Genomic DNA, 19,610 nt, shown 5'->3' on the forward strand with positions numbered 1-19,610 from the left:
GGAAGGTGTAGATAGTGAGCCCAGGCAGAATTTAGGGAAGGTGTAGATAGTGAGACATCTCCCACCAACAGAACCTGGAGGGTGCTTCAAACCATGTGGATGATTCAGTGGAAAGCGCTCTGTCCTCTGAGTCACTGCTGACCCAGGCACCCAGCAAGTGCATTTTGCTGCTCCAGAGGAGACAGAAAAAGGCCATAATTGAGCCTTACCCCTCTGTGCCTCATCGTGTTGGTTTAGAGGAGCTGGGTGGTTCTGGGGCTGCATTTCATCTGCACAGTGATTATGGCTTGCTCAGAAGTGCCCCCAGAGCTTTGATTTGGAGTGAGGGGTGGTGGTCTCATGGTGCCATCAAAGTGCTGGGATGTTGGTGTTGGCTGCCACGCAGGGTTTTGGTGTCCCTCTCATCCTGGCTGCACCACAGGCATGGACAGATCTATTTGTGCACTTGTAGAATGCTGAAAACACGGAAGGATTTGAAAGAACTGGGAATTGTTTTGTCTTCTCTGGGTTCCCATTCAGGGCACAGCAGAGGGTGTTGGGCTGCTGCTGCAGGACAGGAGGGATCTCTCCAAAGAACTTCCAGATTTTATCTCTGGCATTATTGCCCAGGAAGGTGTGAGGGCTGTGTGGGGCAGAGAGGAGGAGGGCATTCCCAAACAGCATTTTATGCTGTTTTAGCACTTTGGGGAGTGCCAGAAGCCCCTGCACAGCCCAGCCCACCTCTGTGTGCCTGGCACCAACCAAGAGGGGCCAGAAAGGAAATGAGGAAGAAAAACATCCCTTCTTTCTGGAATTCTGCTGGCTGTTTTCCATCATTTGCCTTCCTGTGTCACTGTCCCCCCAGAGCAGCTGCCAGGTGCTTGTCCCCTGTGTCACCTTGGCCTTCCAGTGGTTGACAGAGGTTGGCATGAAAATCAAAAGCAGCTTTAAAATGTACTCTGGCTTTTTCAAGTACAAACTAATATTTACCTGTGAGTCTGCTTCCCTCCTCATTCCCTCTCCTTGGCAGGCTCCAGATCTGGTTTAAGCTCAATGTTTAAGCATTTATCCAGTGAGGTTCTCAGGACATGAATATCAAATATTCTTTGGAGTTTGGAAGGGGGAGAAGGGGGAGCTGACTACAGGAAAGGTACCTGAAATGGCTCTCTGTTCCTTAAATGTGAGTTTGGATGCAGTTGATATTTTCAGCTGTTCGTAATGGACACCTCATGGAAAACTTTTGAAAAACATCTCATTTGGGAACAGTTCTGTGTCCTGTGGTGGTTGAAAGGTGACTTGTTTTCATGCTGGGTTTTTTTCCGGACTGTTCTTTAATCACTTCTTGCCTCAAGCTTTTATTACTGCTGACATTTACATGAAAATAAGGTATTTGTTTATGTTGATTTTAGCCACTTGCTTTTTCCTGCTGCATTTTCTGTCACCCCAGCTGGATTTCCACGGAGCAATAGCAATGATGAAACCCTGACAGGAAGGCCCCTGTGCACGCACACGCTGGAGATCCTGTTTGGGTGATAAGAGTGGCTTAGCGTGATCCTGGTGCTTTGGAGAGCTCTTATTCATGGAGCTGCTCTCCCACACATCCTGCATTAGTCAGAGCTCAGCTTTGGAATTAGACATCCAGGAGCACCAGGGCAGGGAAGAGTGAAGGACAGAGGGAAATGGTGCATCCAGACAGCAGCACCGTGGAAAAATCACATTTTTGGCAAGCAGAGAATTCCTTGTGTCTCGCAGCATGGGGAAGATAAGATACTCTTCCCCCTCCTTTTCTCAAAGTTTTTCAGTTTTTTTTAAACATAATCTGTAATTTAGGGAGGCAGAATTTGGCTTCCATGAATAAGATAATTATCTTGGCTGGAGGAGGTGGCTGAGGGAGTGACTTCTGCTGCGGGTGAAAACAGCCCTTGCCCCTGCTCTGGAGAGTCACAGGAAGAAAGGAACCTTTCAGGTAGGCCCCATACAGAGCTTCCTTTTTGCTGCTGAGAGTTTGAGGAGGGGGAAAAAATATTTCAGCTGAAGCTTCTTCCACCTCTCTGGTCCAAAGAACCCTTTTTTCTTATTGTAAGAATAGATCAGAGTAATAACCCCAAAAGCAGCAGCACCTCCTGTCTGCCCTCAGCCTCCTCAGAGGTGCTGTAAAAGCTGATTATGAGACAGAAGAGTTTCCAGAATGCTTCCTCCAAACACAGCCAACACTGATTTCACTGGCAGTTACCACCAGAAGGGATTGTTCAGTATTAACTCGTGTGAGCTTTTAATGAGCAGCTCCATCTGAAATCTGCAGCTCTCCCCAAAGACATCCCGTTCTTTTGGGCTGATTTTGGGGCTGGATTGCTCCTGCATGGCTGGTGACTCACACAACGGGGCAACTCAGAGTTGTAAAATGAACAGAGCCTGCTTCCAGTACCCTTTTCACCTCAGCACACACCTTGTGTTGAGTCCTGCTGGAAACTCCTGGTGGAAACTCCGGGGTTTGTTTGGGTCGCTCTGTGTCATCGGGGTTAGGGGGAAGCCTGTGGGAATTGCTCTGGGATGAAGCACATGGGAAGTGATTCACCCACAACTGATTCACTGGAGCTGGGAAAGCTCCTTTGGAATACAGAGCTGGGTAAATAATTCCTTGGGAAAAGGGGAGAGCCTGTAAGGAACCCAGAAAGATTTCTGTAAGCGAGCTGGGTTTTATTTAAAGGAGACCAGATCCCCTCACGTGTGGGATGGATCCCAAAGGACATCCCTGGGGAGGAGCTTGGAGGAAGTCTGTGGGACCAGGTCCCCTTGTTTGTGGTGTGCTGTTAATTGCTACTGGTTGTGCAAATAATTACATATGTGAGTGGCTGCTAACCCAGCTTGAAAAGCAGCAGAACACAGAGCCAGTGGGATTAGGGGAAGACTTAAAAGGCCTCTGTAATTCCAGCAGAGCACTGATCTGTGCCTTAAGTTGCTTTTGAAAACGGGAGATGGGCACTCTGGAAAATTTCACCCTGGATCTCATTATCCGTGCGGGGGAGGTCCAAACACAGATGGGCAAACCTGCAAATAGCTGCTTTTCAAATTACAGGAAAAGCAGCAACGTTTTCACTATATAATAAAGAAAATAACAGCAACGAACCTCGAGTAGCCTCAAACTATTCCAAACAAGATAATTGGAGGCTGGAGCACAATGTATTTTTAGCTATATCTGCTATAAAGTAAACATGTTCTTTGTCCAGGACCACCAGAAATGTTTCCATAAGAAATGTTGGCTTTGTCCCAACTTGATAGAATGCACAAACATTTGTCTGAGGAGCCAGTTCCGACTCTGGCATTTATATGAAGGTTCTGTTGAAGGCACTGGGAATTGTATGTATGGTGAAAGGGAGGCCAAGGTCTTAAAACTGTCATTTTTCCACCCTCCCTTGGATAACTCCTTTTGCTTTTGTTAGCACACACATATTTGGGGCAGCAGTTCTGTGAGGCTTCTGTCCAAGCACTGTGCAGCACATGAGTTTCTTTTTCCTTTCTTTCCTGGGTTCTCTTGCTCTGGTTTATCTGGGTTATAGCAACAGCTGATGCTGATTTGCAGAACTCTCTTGATTTCAGTGAAAATAGGAGCGTTTTTTCCCCTGCAGCATCAAGAAGATGCACACAGAAACTGGATATTAAATGTAAATCAGTGTAAGCACCATGGAGGCTGACAAAATAACTGAGTTTTACGGCAGCTTTTTTTGCCTTTTTCTTCCTTTTGATTGCCACGTGCTCCATTAATTCAGCCTCCCTTGAAATGCTTTTTGTTTTGGATGCACTCTGGGTTATGGAAGATGATCTGAATTTCCTTGGCATTTCCATCCATCCCTTTTCTCCTCCTGAAAGTGCCCTGCCCATGCAAGCCCACGGCCCCATCAGGATGCCTGGAGTCTCCTGGGAGAGGGGAAGTTGCTGCTTTGCTTGGATGAAAGTGTGTTGGGTTTTGGATTTCAGCTCTGGAGTTAAATACGGGATTCTGGGAAGAAATGACGAGCTCTGATAAATGACTTTTCAAAAAGGCACGTTCAGAAACCTCTCCTGTGTCCACTCCCTGCACCCTTAAGGCTCAAGCACAAATAAATTGCAATGAATCTGACACACATTTGGGCCAATAAACTTTGCTGAAATAAATAAAAGGACCAGGACTGCTTAGAAAAACTGGGTTTCACATTTAGAGGTACCAGGGATGCAATACCTTCAGGAACACAGCCTCAAATTCCACTTCCCCCCTTATTTTCTATGGAGAAAAGGCAGAAATATTGGAATGTATATTAGGAAGTTTGGAAGTGGGTTTGTGATTAAGCCTCAATTAAGCATTAGGATATGTTCTGTCCTTTCTGGGGTAGGAGGATGTGTGCTTGGGTCTCTGGGGTATCTTATTTGTTTGCTGTGCTCCTGGCTATCAGGAAAAGGAGAAGCTGAAAGAAATAGAGTGGCATAAAATTACAAAATGGCTAAAAATAGAGGAGAGGGAGCTGGGTTTGGTAGCCACCAACCAATATCCTGTAGCTGGGGCAGAAACGGAAGGGGTGTAAATAACAGAGATCTGTAAAAAATACAGGAGAAAAAATAGTTGATGATGTATGAGAAAATGAGATCTCTCCATAGCTTTAAAGAAATCTGAATTAAACTGAGAGTGGAAGGGGGACAAGGCTCTGTGGAGCAGCAACAATGGGCAGAGAGTTTATGGTAAACCAATAAAATGTACTTATGTCTGAATGTGAAATTAGACTCTGAAAAATACGGTCTCAAGGCACCTGCTAAAGAGCTTACTGGAATCTTAATAAATGACTCATGCTGTCATAATCTGATCCTGACATCAACTCCCAGGGCTGGAGTTCTTCAGCTCTGCCGAGGGGGAAGGGGAGGCTGCAAAGACTGGGATGGAAATGGGCAGGTAAAAAACCATTTACACAAGAGATACTGATAATTTTTGCTATTATCAGCTCCTCTGCAAACCCTGAACAAACGAGATTTGAGCAGAGGAATTCTGCAGCACCAGAAGAAAACATGATTTTCTCTTTGCCTTTAAAATCTTTACCTGGTGCTGTGGGTTGTTTTGTAAAGGATGTGTGGTTTTCCTTCCAAATCCAACAGAGAATTTTAGTGGGAAGAAAAAAAAAAAAACAGATGAGAGAGTTACCAGCACAAAATAGGGGTGATTATTGAGAGTATAGAGGGAGAAATTCATTCTTCTCTCCTGGTCTTGGCTCTGCCACAAACTTTTCTTTTGCTTTGGGAAAATCCTTTAACTCCATTCATTTTGAGGTTGTAAAAACTTTCCCTCTCCATAGACATATGTTGAAAATTGCACATTTATTAATTATTTTAATCGTCTATAAATTTTAAACAGGAGTGTTAATTATTAGTTTCCTCTCTGGCAGCACATTGCAAACCTCAGTTTGACACAGGGAACTTCTTTTTCCAGGCCTTGAATGACAGCACTGTTAAAAGTGCCCCAGAAATTGGAAAATTCAGCGATGCTGAGCAAATTGAGGGGAAAGAGATGGCAAAGGATCAGCTTTGGACTTACAAATGTGCTGCGTGGGTCATTTTTTTATTCCCTCTTGTTGATTTGGCCGCTGTTGAGGGAAAGTTGAGATTTTATCCAAGTGCTCAGTGAAGCCCTGTGGATATTACAGAGCTCTGCACACAACAGCCAGATCCTGCTACAGGAATAAATGCTAATTTCCCTGCTGCAGCCCAGATGCAGGGCCAGTAAGGAACCACTTACCATGTTCTGTGTTCAGGAGAAAATCACAGCCTGTGGCCACAGTTCTTGATGAATTTTAGAGCAACTGGCAACTTATTAGTCATGGGTTTAAAAAACAGCTCCTGCTCGTGGTTTTTAAAGTGAATAATTTCAATTTTTCTTCCTTTTTTGCCCTTCTTTCCCTTTTTGCACACATTGATGTTACTGGATAATTGAGTTTTTTCAGGCATTTTGCTCTCTTGCAAGATTAATGACAGGGATATAAAACTGATGGGGAAGGGATTGGATCTCTAATGGAGTAAATCTGAATTTTTCCAACCTGGGCAAAACTATTTGATTCCTTAGATCACTTTCCTTAATTTGCACTCCCGGTTTTTGCAACCCTGATTTCACCTTTGCTTTTAAAGCAGGAGAATGGGTGCAAGGAAGAGTTTCAGTATCCATCTAAAGATAGCTGCAAAATGCTCCAAGAGGTACAAATAAAATAACCAAAATCTTTCAGAACGTGGGGTGGGTTTTTTGTCTTTCGCAATTCAGGATCTTACAAATTAAATACAGTTAAAAAAAGCAACCACAAAACAAACCCAACAGAAAAACCCCAACAACAACAAACCCCAAACAAGCAGAAAAAAAACCCCAATCAGGCCTGGAAATCAAATTCAGGTTGTGCAATGTTCTCCTGCCTAATTCAGACAGATTGTTTAAAAAAAGCCTCAATGTTGCTGTCATTTTTTTCCCTCCCCTCCCTGCTTTTGCCATTAAAGCCTCACCATTGCCCTTTGCTCTTTGAGCAGCTCTTGGCCTTGGAGAGGCAGCTTGGAGTGGTAAATTTCCCTAGGAAATGGCTTTTAAGGATGGATCCATCCCAAAGGTGCTCAGCCTGAGGGGTTTTTGGTTCTCAAGGACCCCATGCAGTGTCGGAATACTTGGATGACAGAGCAGAAATTATGCTGGTTTTTTAGAGAAAAATCCAGTACTAAATTTTGGCCAAAAAATATCAGTAATTTCCAAAGCAATCCCGTTAAATAATATGGAATAATAGATGTTTCAAGGCAGTTGTACAGGGAGAGCTGCTCAGCCCAGGCTGGGTCAAGGAAAGGTAAAAGGGAGGAACAATTCAGCATCCCAAGGGAAATTTGGGGTTAAATTCTGCTAATTGTAATGAACTCTGGGTGTGCTGAGCTCTGGGATGCTTTGGGATCAGCCCGTGCCTCAGAACAGGACCAGGAGAGGGAAGAAGTTGTGTGTGCCCTGGAGATCATTATGGGATGGCTCTGCACATGGGACACGTGCTGGGGTCACCCCTGGGCAGAGCAGTGTTGGCTCCTCTCATCTCCTGCCCCATCTCAGCCACACCAGGAGTTTGTTCCTTGGCAGAAAATACTCCTTGAGGGCTGAGGAAGATGCTGCTGGAGGCTTGGGGCAGGACAGCAGGGGGAAGTGGAGCTGCCCTGTTCCTCTGCCACATTTCAAGGACCTGCAGACGATGCTGTTTTGTCCCAAGTCCCTCCGTGGGGAGCCTGAGGAGAGATTTCCCAACCAGAAAAACCCAAGGAACCCCCAGGGCTTTGGGGAAATACCATTCCTTTTACCTTATCTCTTATGGAGGGGAGAGGTTGCTGGAATTGAAAATAAACCAGATGGCTCTGTCATTGTGAAAAGTCTCTTCAGATAAGAGTGCAGGGAATTCCATCTCTGTGCTGCGGGCAGAGCCTGGCGTGGGGGCAGGAAGGGCCCTTTCCCCCCCAGCTGACTGGGGAGCTGGTTTTTGGGGAATGCAGGGAGAGCCCCATCCTTGGAAACAACCCCAAAGTCAAACACATTTTGTGTTAATGCCCCACCTCAGCTGCTCAGTGTCCCCGTGCTGCTGGACACTGGGAGCAGGAGTAACACTTCCCACAGCTGGGACACTTGGAATATTCTCTCTGAGTCTTCTTTTTTCTCTTTTTTCCTCACTTGGATGTAAGAAATGCTGCCAAGCAGGCATAGATGAGGGGGATGGAGAAACACTCCTGGTTTATTCCCTGTCTCGTCTCCTTTTGCTAAATTCAGTGAATATTTTCATATGTTGTTTTTTTTACAGTTTTTCCAACCTGATTAGTTCTGAGGTCACATCATTGCAGTCTTGGCTCCAGTGAAATCAACACCAGAATTCCCAGCTTCCCCAGAAGCTCAGGTCTAGCCACTGGGGATATTCCCCAATTTTGGCTGGAATCAGTTGTGTTTTGCCTTCCCTGTTGTTGTAGCAGTGTTTGTAAAGGTGTGTGTGGTACCAAGCTGTGCCAGAGGAGCTTTTGGGAAGACTCTCTTAGGGCAGCCCAGATGAGCCCAGCCTCTTTGGGATAATTGTTTGTGTGTTTTGCTTTGGGTTCACTTTGTTTTTCTAACTCTGCTGCCAACACAAAGAACCAGGGGAAATAATTCCAAGTAAAATTTCAATTTTCTTTATTTTTCTCTCTCCTTGACAAATTAAAAAAGAGAAATATTTCATTTCACCAAAGCCCTGAAGTGGTTCATTTGGGTCATTAGGAAAGGCAAGGGAAATGAAGGCTTAGACTTCAAAGGAAGTGCCTGGGGGCAGCTCCCATTCATCCAGGAGGGAGGAGACCCTGCTCCAGCTTTTTCCTCTGCTGGAGAGGAGTTCAAAACTCTTGTCCTGCTTCCTGGGAAGGTTTGCTAAGAAGAGGCTGTTCTGAGTTGGGGATGGGATTAGGTGAAAAATGAGCTGGAGGAGACATAGGGTAGATAAAAATAAGCAATGCTGTAAAAAAACTCTTTATTTGCTTTCAAGCTGCAAGTTGGAAAATGAAAGTGGAAGTCTTGGTTGTTTGTAAGGTTCCTGAACTTTATATAGACATTGTAGATAAATGTACAAAAATGGTATCTATATTGATTTTGTCACAATGACAATTCATCTATGTGTGTTTTAAAAGTCCAGGTTTATTAACACAAATTTAAGATGTAACACCTTTCCAGGCACAGCAGAGATGGCTGAGAGCTGTTGTGCAAACCCTGCTTGTTTAGGACATGTCAGTGTTTTGAGTACCACTGAATTCTCATGTTCTTACTGGCTGTAGCTTTTGTCTCTGCCTCCTGATCAACCATAAAATAGTAAAGAAACAATTTGAAAATCCAGATATCCAAGAGTAAATCCAGAGCAGAGCTGTTACATGAAACAAATATTATTTGTTGAGGATACTTCATCCAGTGCCTAAAGGAGCTCCAGGAGAGCTGGAGAGGGACTTGGGACAAGGGATGAAGTGACAATTTGAAAATCCAGATATCCAAGAGTAAATCCAGAGCAGAGCTGTTACATGAAACAAATATTATTTGTTGAGGATAATTCATCCACGGTGTAAAGGGGCACCAGGAGAGTTGGAGAGGGACTTGGGACAAGGGACTTGGGACAGGACTCAGGGAATGGCTTCAGACTGAAACAGGGTGGGGTTAGCTGGGATATTGGGAAGGAATTGTTCCCTGGGAGAGTGGGATGGGGCTGGGATGGAATTCCCAGAGCAGCTGGGGCTGCCCCTGGATCCCTGGCAGTGCCCAAGGCCAGGCTGGACATTGGGGCTTGGAGCAGCCTGGGACAGTGGGAGGTGTCCCTGCCATGGCAGGGGTGGCACTGGATGGGCTTTAAGATCCCTTCCAACCCAAGTCAGGCTGGGATTCCAGGATTTTACTGCTTTTGGAGGGAAATCCTTGCCCTGAAGATGGGCACCAGCAGCCCCCTGGCAGCGCTGGGTGTTGGTGACCATGCTGGGTGTTGGTTGGTGACCGTGCTGGGTGTCTGTTGGGTGACCACGTTGGATGCTGGTGACTGTGCTGGGTGTCTGTTGGTGACCGTGCCGGGTGTTTGTTGGTGACCATGCCGGGTGTTTGTTGGTGACCATGTCGGGTGTTGGTTGATGACCATGCTTGGTGGTGGTGACCATGCCGGGTGTTTGTTGGTGACCATGCCGGGTGTTTGTTGGCGACCATGCTGGGTGTTGGTGACCATGCTGGGTGCTGATGACCGTGCCGGGTGTTTGTTGGTGACAATGCCGGGTGTTGGTTGGTGACCATGCCGGGTGTTCGTTGGTGACCATGCCGGGTGTTCGTTGGTGACCGTGCCGGGTGTTGGTGACCGTGCTGGGTGTTGGTGACCATGCCGGGTGTTGGTTGGTGACCATGCTGGGTGTTGGTGACCGTGCTGGGTGTTTGTTGGTGACCATGCTGGGTGTTTGTTGGTGACCATGCCGGGTGTTTGTTGGTGACTGTGCTGGGTGTTGGTGACCATGCCAGGTGTTGGTTGGTGACCATGCTGGGTGTTGGTGACCGTGCTGGGTGTTTGTTGGTGACCATGCTGGGTGTTTGTTGGTGACCATGCCGGGTGTTTGTTGGTGACCATGCTGGGTGTTGGTGACCATGCCGGGTGTTGGTTGGCGACCATGCCGGGTGTTCGTTGGTGACCATTCCGGGTGTTGGTGACCATGCCGGGTGTTCGTTGGTGACCGTGCCGGGCTAGAACCACCCGTGTGTTAACTCTGGGCTCAGCACCCCTGTGTGCTCCTCTGCAGGTCCCTGGATGGGCGGCTGCAGGTGTCCCACAGGAAGGGCCTCCCCCACGTCATCTACTGCCGCCTGTGGCGCTGGCCCGACCTGCACAGCCACCACGAGCTGCGCGCCATGGAGATGTGCGAGTTCGCCTTCAACATGAAGAAGGACGAAGTCTGTGTCAACCCCTACCACTACCAGAGAGTGGAGACCCCAGGTACCACCACAGCCCTGCCCTCCTCTGCCTCTCCTGCAGCAGGAGGCATCTCCAGTGGCATTCCCAGGAGATCCCTGCTTGTCCTCTGCCACTCCTGCAGCAGGAGACATCTCCAAGGGCATTCCCAGGAGATCCCTGCTTGTCCTCTGCCTCTCCTGCAGCAGGAGGCATCTCCAGTGGCATTCCCAGGAGATCCCTGCTCAGTCTCTCCTGCAGCAGGAGGCATCTCCAAGGGCATTCCCAGGAGATCCCTGCTTGTCCTCTGCCACTCCTGCAGCAGGAGGCATCTCCAAGGGCATTCCCAGGAGATGCCTGCCATCCCCAGCCTCTCCTGCAGCAGGAGGCATCTCCAGTGGCATTCCCAGGAGATCCCTGCTCAGTCTCTCCTGCAGCAGGAGGCATCTCCAAGGGCATTCCCAGGAGATCCCTGCTCAGTCTCTCCTGCAGCAGGATGCATCTCCAGTGGCATTCCCAGGCACAGTGGGTCTGTTATTGGTGATAATCCCTTACTCTGTGGAGTAGGATGATTTATGAACCTGCACTCAGGGGGAAAATATTGTTGGGAATTGATGAAATCCAAGTGAGCAGGTTCCCAGTGTGCATGGTGCACACATAACTCACAGAAGGAGCCATAGCAGTGTTCTGTGCATCCCTCACTGCTGGGGTTAAATTAAGGATAAACTGTTGAGCTGGGTCTAAGAACAGCTCCCAGCTTCCTGTTCTGGAGTCTCCTCCTGCCTCTGGAAGAGACTTTGATCTGGAGCTGCAGGAGCTTCTGCTGCGTGTCAGCACAGATCTGCAGAGCCAGGCAGGATGTTTATGCTAATCCCACCTGCCTGCTCCATCCTATGGGAAACTCATTCCTTGGGAATCATGGAGTGCACCATCTCTTAAATGGTGTTTCAAGCAGAGCTGAAAGGGGGCAGAGAGACCAGATGTGCTCAGATAAGCTCTATCCCATTCCCAGCTGGGAATAAACAGCATCCTCACCTGCTGCTGTTATTCCAGAGGCAAACATCAAATCCTGTCCCTTAACGAGCCCCTGTCTTTAAAGCTGTTACTCCAAACTGGTTTCTCCTCGTTTCCTGCTGTTTCACTCACTTCATTTCATGGCTGCTGCCTGTTCTCCCTCCCCAGTGCTGCCTCCGGTGCTGGTGCCTCGGCACACGGAGATTCCGGCCGAATTCCCGCCCCTGGATGACTACAGCCACTCCATCCCAGAGAACACTAACTTCCCTGCAGGTATCGAGCCCCAGAGCAACTACATTCCAGGTACCTTGTGTCTTCCATACAGGGAGCAGAGGGAAGGGTCAGAGAGCACAGGGAATCCTGCCTGGGCATCCCAGACTGGGAATCTTCCTTTCCAGCCTTCCTTTGGAGCTACAGAGTGCAGAAATAGCTGGGAATTGTGAATGTGGGCACTCAACATGTTCATGGCTTTGTTTGGTTGGGTTTAAACTCACCTCTGCATTCAGTGGTACAACCACAGTTTATTGTGAAATCTAAACTGGATGTTCCCTTACCGGGTTGAGATTGGAATGAAATTCGGCCATTTTGAGTAAAACTCTCCAAATTTCTGGTGGAATTGAGCTCTTCTATTTATGTATCTCTTTTACAAGCAATTTACACCTTATTTGCATGGACAAGTTATGCAGCTGCACTCCAGGAGAGGAAAAATATGTGGACAGAAAACTGCCTCCATGGCTTAAAGTTTCATGGGACTGAAAATCCGGATTTTTTTGTTTTCCCCCTCCTCTGTTATTCACAAATATGGATATGACCCTGGCTGTGCTGGCTCCTCCTTCCAGCAGCTTGAGAAAGAAAAGTAATAAAAAAGAATTTGAGCTCCTTGTGAATTAAAAAGTGAATGTTTTTTGGTGCCTAAAATCTAGACTTTGCAGTTGCACTGACAGTGTGATGGTTTTGTGCCTCCAGAGACCCCTCCTCCAGGCTACCTGAGTGAGGATGGAGAAACCAGTGACCACCAGATGAACCCCAGCATGGATGCAGGTGAGTCACCTTTGGGGTTTTAATTTAGTGGCTGTATCCCAAAGGAAGTTCAGTGGTCAGGTTTTCTCTCCTTGCCACAAAAAGAAGTAGCCAGGTTTGGAATGAGGGTACCTAATTTATGTTCAAATAATCCACATATTATGTTCAGATAACCCATATTAATGTTCAGATGTCGTGGACTTCCCTTGTTATAGAAAAACAAGTAAAGAAACCAGCTCAGAACAGTGTGAAAGGAAAAATAGAAATGGGCTGCACCACCTGTCTGCATCCATGGGACATCCAAGTGCAGATATTGAAAATATAGGCCCAGAACTCGTGGCAAATGTACATGATTGAGGATAAAACTCTGACATCTTTTGGTCAGATCTGTGTAACCTGATCCAATGCTCCATTGTCCCAAACCCAGCAGGATTTGGGATATAAAGTGTTATGGTTTTAATTTTATTTTGTCTGGCAGTGCACACCCAAGCTCTTTAATGCCCAGCTAATTGGGTTTGTCAGGATGATACCTGAAAGCAAAACAGCCAAGTGCTGCTCAGTTTGGAAAACTAATGGGTTAAACTCCAGTGAATTCCCTGTGAAGGGGCATCAAGTTGATGTTTGAAAGCTCCTGTAAGGAGTAGTGAACATCAGAGAAGCTGCAGTGTCAGAAATGAGCCTGCAGTGAGCAGTGGGTTGTCCCTCCAACAAGCCTGGGCAGCACTGCAGATCCTGTGAATGTTTTTCCTGGTGCAGATTCCCTAGCAATAATTACCCCATCTTGATTTTCAGGTTCTCCAAACTTATCACCAAACCCCATGTCTCCAGCACACAACAACCTGGGTAAGCACATGATCTTGGGAGCTGTAATTACAGTCAAGAGGGTGACATTTGAATGATGCTGTTGAGTTTGTGCACTTCTTGCAATATTCCAATGGTTTTAATCTGCCAGAGGGCAGCTTTGGATTGGATGTGAGCAGGGAATTGTTCCCTGGGAGGGTGGGGAGGGGCTGGGATGGAATTCCCAGAGGAGCTGTGGCTGCTCCTGGATCCCAGGAAGTGTCCACGGCCAGGCTGGAGCACCCTGGGACAGGGGAAGGTGTCCCTGGACAAGGCAGGAGGTGGAACTGGATGGGATTTAAGGTCCTTTTTAATCCAACCCAGCCTGGAATTCTGTGAGACTGAGCATGGTCTGAGCAGAGAGAAGTGGAGGAGATTGGTTGGTGTGGGGTTGGAGAGGCCAAATAACCAGGGAATGTGCAGGAATGCCAGGGAATGGAGAGGTCATGGACAGCATTCCTGGAGCACCAGAGGTGGTGGTGGTGGGGGAGATGCACAAAGCACAGATGCAGGGGAGGACTGATCTGGCTCACAGCAGCTGCTTTTCCTCACCCAAACCCAAGTCACTCTGCAATCTGGAGATGTTTTCCCCCCCAGCTCCATCCTGGGCACAGGGAGCACATTCCAGCCCCAAGGGCTCTGTCAGACCATGGCTGGCACTGACTCAGCCCACACCTGTGACAGCAAACAGGGGAACCCTGAGGAGAAGGGAGAGCAGCTGAACCTCTGAGACACCACGAGAGCTCTTGTGGCTCTCTCTGCACCTCTGTTATCTCAGAAGTTCCACCCTTTATTTTCATTCTGCTCTCCATCACTCTGAGCTCCTGCCCTGTTTGGAATTGCTGTGCCATAAAAATCCCTCCCAGCTCTGCCTGGCTGCAGGATCAGCTCCCCAACTGTTCATTAAGGCAGCAGACAGAGCCCACTTGAGACTCCTCTGGAATAACCATGGCCATAAAGTTTACATATGCTTTTAATCCTGGCACGCAGGACTTTGACACTGCTCCAAAATTTGTCAGTCATTGGCTGACTTTTGGATATCTTGGGGCTGTTGAAAGAGGATTTCTTCCCCCCCCCTTTTTTTTTTAATATTGCCATGGTGACACAAAACTTTTATTTCTTTAACTGCTACAGCCCAAGAAGAGAATGCATGACTGAGACATTTTTATTTAATTTTTCCCTGTGTGCTGCCTGGGAGCTGATGAGATTTTCTTTCAATTTTTCCTGCAATTTTTTCAACCTAAAACTAAAAAGCCAATTCCATGTAACAGACTCAACCTGGCAAGTGGTATCTGCCTTCCATAAGGCAGAAAGGAGTTCTGGGACACAGAACCCCCATATCCTTCCTGACAGGGACACGGGTTGGTAACACATCAGATGTCTCAGGTGCTGTCTGGGGGCAAAAAAAAAAAGGAAAAGGAGCAAGTGAAGCTGGTAAAACATGAGGAATCTCTTTGTAGTCTGAGGAGCAGACAGCAGAGAAGCAGTTTAATTTACCAGCATTAAAAAATGCCTTTGAATTCTTGCAAACCATATTTATTGCTCTCAGGCAGGAGCTTCCACAAATGAAGAACTTCTTTTTGCTTTTAATTTTATTGTAAATTTTTGCCTTTGAGGAAGCTACGAAATAATAAATGAAAGAGCAGCTGAGCCACTCTTAAAAGTGTCCAAGGGCAAAATTGTCATCACATGAGTGTTGTAAATGGTTTATCTGCAGCAAGGAGCTGCTCTCAGGGAAATCAGACCTTCAGCCTGATGGTCACAGCCCAGGAAGGAGCTGCTGGTGGCTGGTGACCTGCTGCAGCACTCCTGTAATTCCTGGGTAAGCAAGCTCCACTGTCCAGGGCTGGACTCTGCCCTGCAGGAGTCTGATGAGGCTTTCCCTGTGCATCTGTGGAGAAAATGGAACAGAAATCCAAACCCCACAGCAGCGTGTGCAAGGAGGGAGTTTCTCAGCTCTCGAGCAGAGCGGGGGCTTTGCCATGAAGAAAACAATGTTCCAGGATTGCTGTGTTTGTTTGAGCAGAACTACCTGGAGCTCTTAAGACAGTTCACTTTGTGTAAACTGAACTTTGGACTTAAATCCCGTGGCCATATTCCAGGGAGCTCCAGAGGCAATAAAGCAGCACAAGGCAAACCAAGTGTGACTCCAGGGGCAGGGCAGGTTTTCCATGTCAGGCTGAAGCGTGGCATGGAAGGCTCAGGGAATTTCATCTTTCCATTCCCAGGTACAAAAGCGTTGCAAAGTAACATATTGGGATTTTTTTTTTTTTTTAATTCTCCTTTCAATTTGTGTTGGAGTTGGAAGTGTTTGAGTTTTGGTTCCAAATTGCAGTTGTCAAGTTTTCAGTTGTCAAACAAAAGCTTGAAGTGGAAGTCACAGATATCCAAGGATCCCTTCCCTGTTGCTGAAACACGAACTGAGGGAAATAACTAAAAACAAAATGAAAGGAGAGTTGCCAGCATTCTGTGGGCATTGGGAATGAGGTCAGGGAGTTGAGGCTGGCTGAGGAGCAGCCCTGTGGTCACACACACATTGTTGTTCCGAGGGGGCTGTCCCTGGAGCACAGGAAATCCATTGTCAGGGATTGCTCCACTGAAGGACTTGACGCAGGAGCTGTCAGAGCAACGAGCACATGGCCCTTGGTCACATCCACGTCCCTCTGTCCCCTGTCCCAGGGCACAGCCAGCCTTCCCTGGCTGCAGAGGGAAGGGAGCACTCAGCTCTCTGCATCTCCTCCTTTCCGAGGAGGGGGTTGGGACTGGCCCAGCTGGGAACGTCTCTCAGAGAAATGTGATCAGACACATTCCCTGAAACGAGGGTAACAACTTCCCTGTGCTCAGAGGGGGAGCTGAGCAGGCAGCAGATTTTCCCCAGGACTTTCATCTGGCAGGGAGGCTGCAGGGCTGGGACCATCCCAGGACCCAGAGGACACTTCTGACAGCAAAGCTGTTAAGTCAAGGCTGAAATTGTGCAGAGATGATCCAGGCAGGATTTCCCTGGGTTTCATGTGTCCTGTTTCATTGATTGTGTACCCCCACAGGGTTCTTTGGCTCTAGCAGAGCTGCATTCTCTTCCTTTTCCCCAAACACTGAAGCCATAAATTGAAAATTAATATTTAGGACAGCTCTAACACAAGAGAGAACTTGCCCATCCCACAGCAGCTTAAGCTGAAGCTTAAAACTTCAAATCACAGGAGAAAGCAGCATCATTAAAAACTTGGTTGCAGTTTTTAGAGACAAGCTTTACCTCAAACCAGGATTTGTTGGTTTATGTCTTTCCTCAAGCTGCAGATAAGCCAGAAATAAAATTTCTGTACATCCTTCAGTGAGGAATCCACAGTTCCCTTGAGCCCCAATGAGGTGGAGGTGGTTTCTGAAGGAAAGGACCACAAAACCATGGAGAGGTTTCAGTGTTTTTATAACTTGAATAACACCAACCTGAGGCTATTACTTAAGGATCAACACAAGTTGATTTTTCTGGAGCTGAGCAGCCTTTTGATTAGAAAAGCACTTGCTGTGGAGTAAGAGCCCAGTCATGTGGAACTGATCTGTTTTCTTTGGTGGGTGGACTCACCTTGGGAGGCTCTGGGCAGAGCTGGTGTTTGCTGGGCCTCTCTCCAAACTGTGCTGGGGCTACAGAACCCAGAGCAGTCCTGAGGTGGCCACAGCTGCTGCTGGAAAAACTTGCCTGCTGTGGCAGTTTCCAGTGGGAACACCAAATGGGCCATGCAGGAGAAAAAGGCAGGGACAGTAAACTTGTGTCACTCCTGGATGTGTGAAACGATCTGTTTCTATCAAGAGAGGGGCTTGCTTTGAGCTATAAAATTCAAGTGTGGGGAAGTGGCAGGTAAAAGAAGCTGGGAATGGGTATAAGCTCCAAATGTCATGAATTTTGAAGCTTGCTAAGGATTACAGAGTTCCCCAGATGTACTTCTATTCAATTCCTTATTTGCTGTCAGCAAAGCTTGTAACAAAGCAGAAACCAAAGTGATTTTCCTGATTGTTGGCTACTTTGGGAACTCTTCAGCAGTGGAGAGGAAGCCAGTGTGCTCCAGCCTGTGCCTGGAGGTTATAGAGTAACAGGTACAGGTGAGCAAAGACTCCCAAACCTCTGCAGAGACCTTGGTCAGTGTGAGAGGAGCCTGGGGTGGTGAAAACCTGTCTTGGATTTTTTTGGAGTTGATCTCTTAAGCCCCACATTCTCCTAAGCCCTGCAGGAGCAGCAGATGGGAAAGCCTATGGAAAAAGCTGGGTCTTGCTGCTTGATGTTAACTCCTTGGCCAGATGGGAGCTCTTCTGTTCTGTCTTTTAGCACCATTGGAATGGGGATGAAGTGATAAATTGGGGGAGGGCTGGAGGGAATGCTTCTCCTGCACTGGGTGTGGGGAACAGCACTCAGGAACTGGCTGGGTCTGCTTTGCAGTCCCCTGCTCAGCTTGGCTCTCAGCAGGGCTGGGCACCTCCTTGGGCTGCATTTCCAGGAAATTTTCCTTGAGCCTTGCTCTGCTGGAGTCTCCTGGGCTCCAGTGGGAGCAGTGAAATCACTCAGTGCTGTCTGAGTGCCCACCCTGCCTTCCTGAGGCTGCCTCAGCTCCCTCTGCTCCTCAGCTTCAGCCCCTTGGCTTCGGTCCACGAGGCAAACCAGGACCCCAGGGGAAGAGCTGAGCCTTCACCTGCTGGGAAAATGGATTTTCCTGTGATGGTTTGAGATCCAGTGCACTGGGAGAAGGTTTTTAAATCACTTTGATGCCAGTGTTAAAGGCAGTTTGGGGCATATTTCAGACTCTGCTGGTTTCACCAGTGCCAGAGAGGTCACAGCAGGGTCAGTGAGAAGGAAAGTTGGATTTACTGGTTGCAAGTGCACAGATTTAGGCTGCAGCACACCTGTGCTATGGACAGCAGGTTTGTGCTTTATGCTTTCCAAGATTTTCTGCTCCTTCTTTTTCTTTGTCGCCTTAAGGAACTGGCTGCCTAAAAGTGAGCCCACATTTCATAGTAAAGCTGAGTTTATTTATTTCATTTCCCCCAAGTGTGAGGCTGCTCAGTGACATCCCACTTGCTAAGTGAGTAATGCCTTTGACTGTGATTGCTCCACATGCCAGAAGCTCCAGGGGTGATGTCACCTCCTCGCTGTGGTCCATTACAATGAAACCTTGGTTGAAGTGAGCCTGAGGAATGAAGCAGAACAATATTCCAAACTTGTTTTTTTTTTTTTTTTTTTTCATCCCCCTTTCCCTTGCTGTGGCTGATTTGGCTTTTGTTTGGTGCAGACCTGCAGCCCGTGACCTACTGCGAGCCGGCCTTCTGGTGCTCCATATCCTACTACGAGCTCAACCAGAGGGTGGGGGAGACCTTCCACGCCTCGCAGCCCTCCATGACCGTGGATGGCTTCACCGACCCCTCCAACTCGGAGCGCTTCTGCCTGGGCCTGCTGTCCAACGTCAACAGGAACGCGGCCGTGGAGCTCACCCGGCGGCACATCGGTAACTGCTCTGCCTCCTGGCCCTGGGCTGGGGGCCACCCCACAAAAAACCCTCCTCAAAAACCCCTCAACAAAAACTGCTCCACAAAAACCCCTCCTCAAAAACGCCTCTGCAAAAACCCCTCCTCAAAAACCCCTCCACAAAAACCCCTCCTCAAAAAACCCTCCGCAAAAACCCCTCCTCAAAAAACCCTCCACAAAAACCCCTCCTCAAAAAACCCTCCGCAAAAACCCCTCCAAAAAAATGCCTCCTTAAAAACCCCTCCTCAAAAACGCCTCCTCAAAAACCCCTCTACAAAAACCCCTCCACAAAAACGCCTCCTCAAAAACCCCTCCTCAAAAAACCCTCCACAAAAACCCCTCCAAAAAAACGCCTCCTTAAAAACCCCTCCTCAAAAACGCCTCCTCAAAAACCCCTCTACAAAAACCCGTCCACAAAAACGCCTCCTCAAAAACCCCTCCTCAAAAAACCCTCCTCAAAAACGCCTCCTCAAAAAGGCCTCCTCAAAAACCCCTCCTCAAAAACGCCTCCTCAAAAACCCCTCCTCAAAAAACCCTCCGCAAAAACCCCTCCACAAAAATGCCTCCTCAAAAACCCCTCCTCAAAAACGCCTCCTCAAAAACCCCTCCTCAAAAAACCTTCCTCAGAAACCCCTCCTCAAAAACCCCTCCTCAAAAACCCCTCCTCAAAAACCCCTCCTGAAAAAGGCCTCCTCAAAAACCCCTCCTCAAAAACACCTCCTCAAAAACCCCTCTACAAAAACCCCTCTTCAAAAATGCCTCTTCAAAAACCCCTCCACAAAAATGCCTCCTCAAAAATGCCTCCTCAA

At 47.7% G+C, this 19,610-nt stretch overlaps 1 protein-coding gene across 2 annotated transcripts in view; it reads left to right on the top strand.

Annotated features, from left to right (window-relative positions):
* SMAD3 (SMAD family member 3) overlaps positions 1 to 19,610 on the top strand; it is a 74,514-nt gene that overhangs the window by 42,525 nt on the left and 12,379 nt on the right. Inside the window, exons 2-6 of one of the 2 annotated variants that reach the window (XM_053954502.1) lie at positions 10,273 to 10,466; positions 11,604 to 11,738; positions 12,402 to 12,476; positions 13,248 to 13,298; positions 18,569 to 18,781. In XM_053954502.1, the coding sequence (XP_053810477.1) occupies positions 10,273 to 10,466; positions 11,604 to 11,738; positions 12,402 to 12,476; positions 13,248 to 13,298; positions 18,569 to 18,781 (668 nt within the window). The remainder of the gene's footprint in view (positions 1 to 10,272; positions 10,467 to 11,603; positions 11,739 to 12,401; positions 12,477 to 13,247; positions 13,299 to 18,568; positions 18,782 to 19,610) is intronic. The other variant, XM_053954503.1, reaches the window with a different exon arrangement.

Source organism: Vidua chalybeata, chromosome 13 (genome assembly GCF_026979565.1).
Source record: "Vidua chalybeata isolate OUT-0048 chromosome 13, bVidCha1 merged haplotype, whole genome shotgun sequence".
Classification (NCBI taxonomy): Eukaryota; Metazoa; Chordata; class Aves; order Passeriformes; family Viduidae; genus Vidua; species Vidua chalybeata.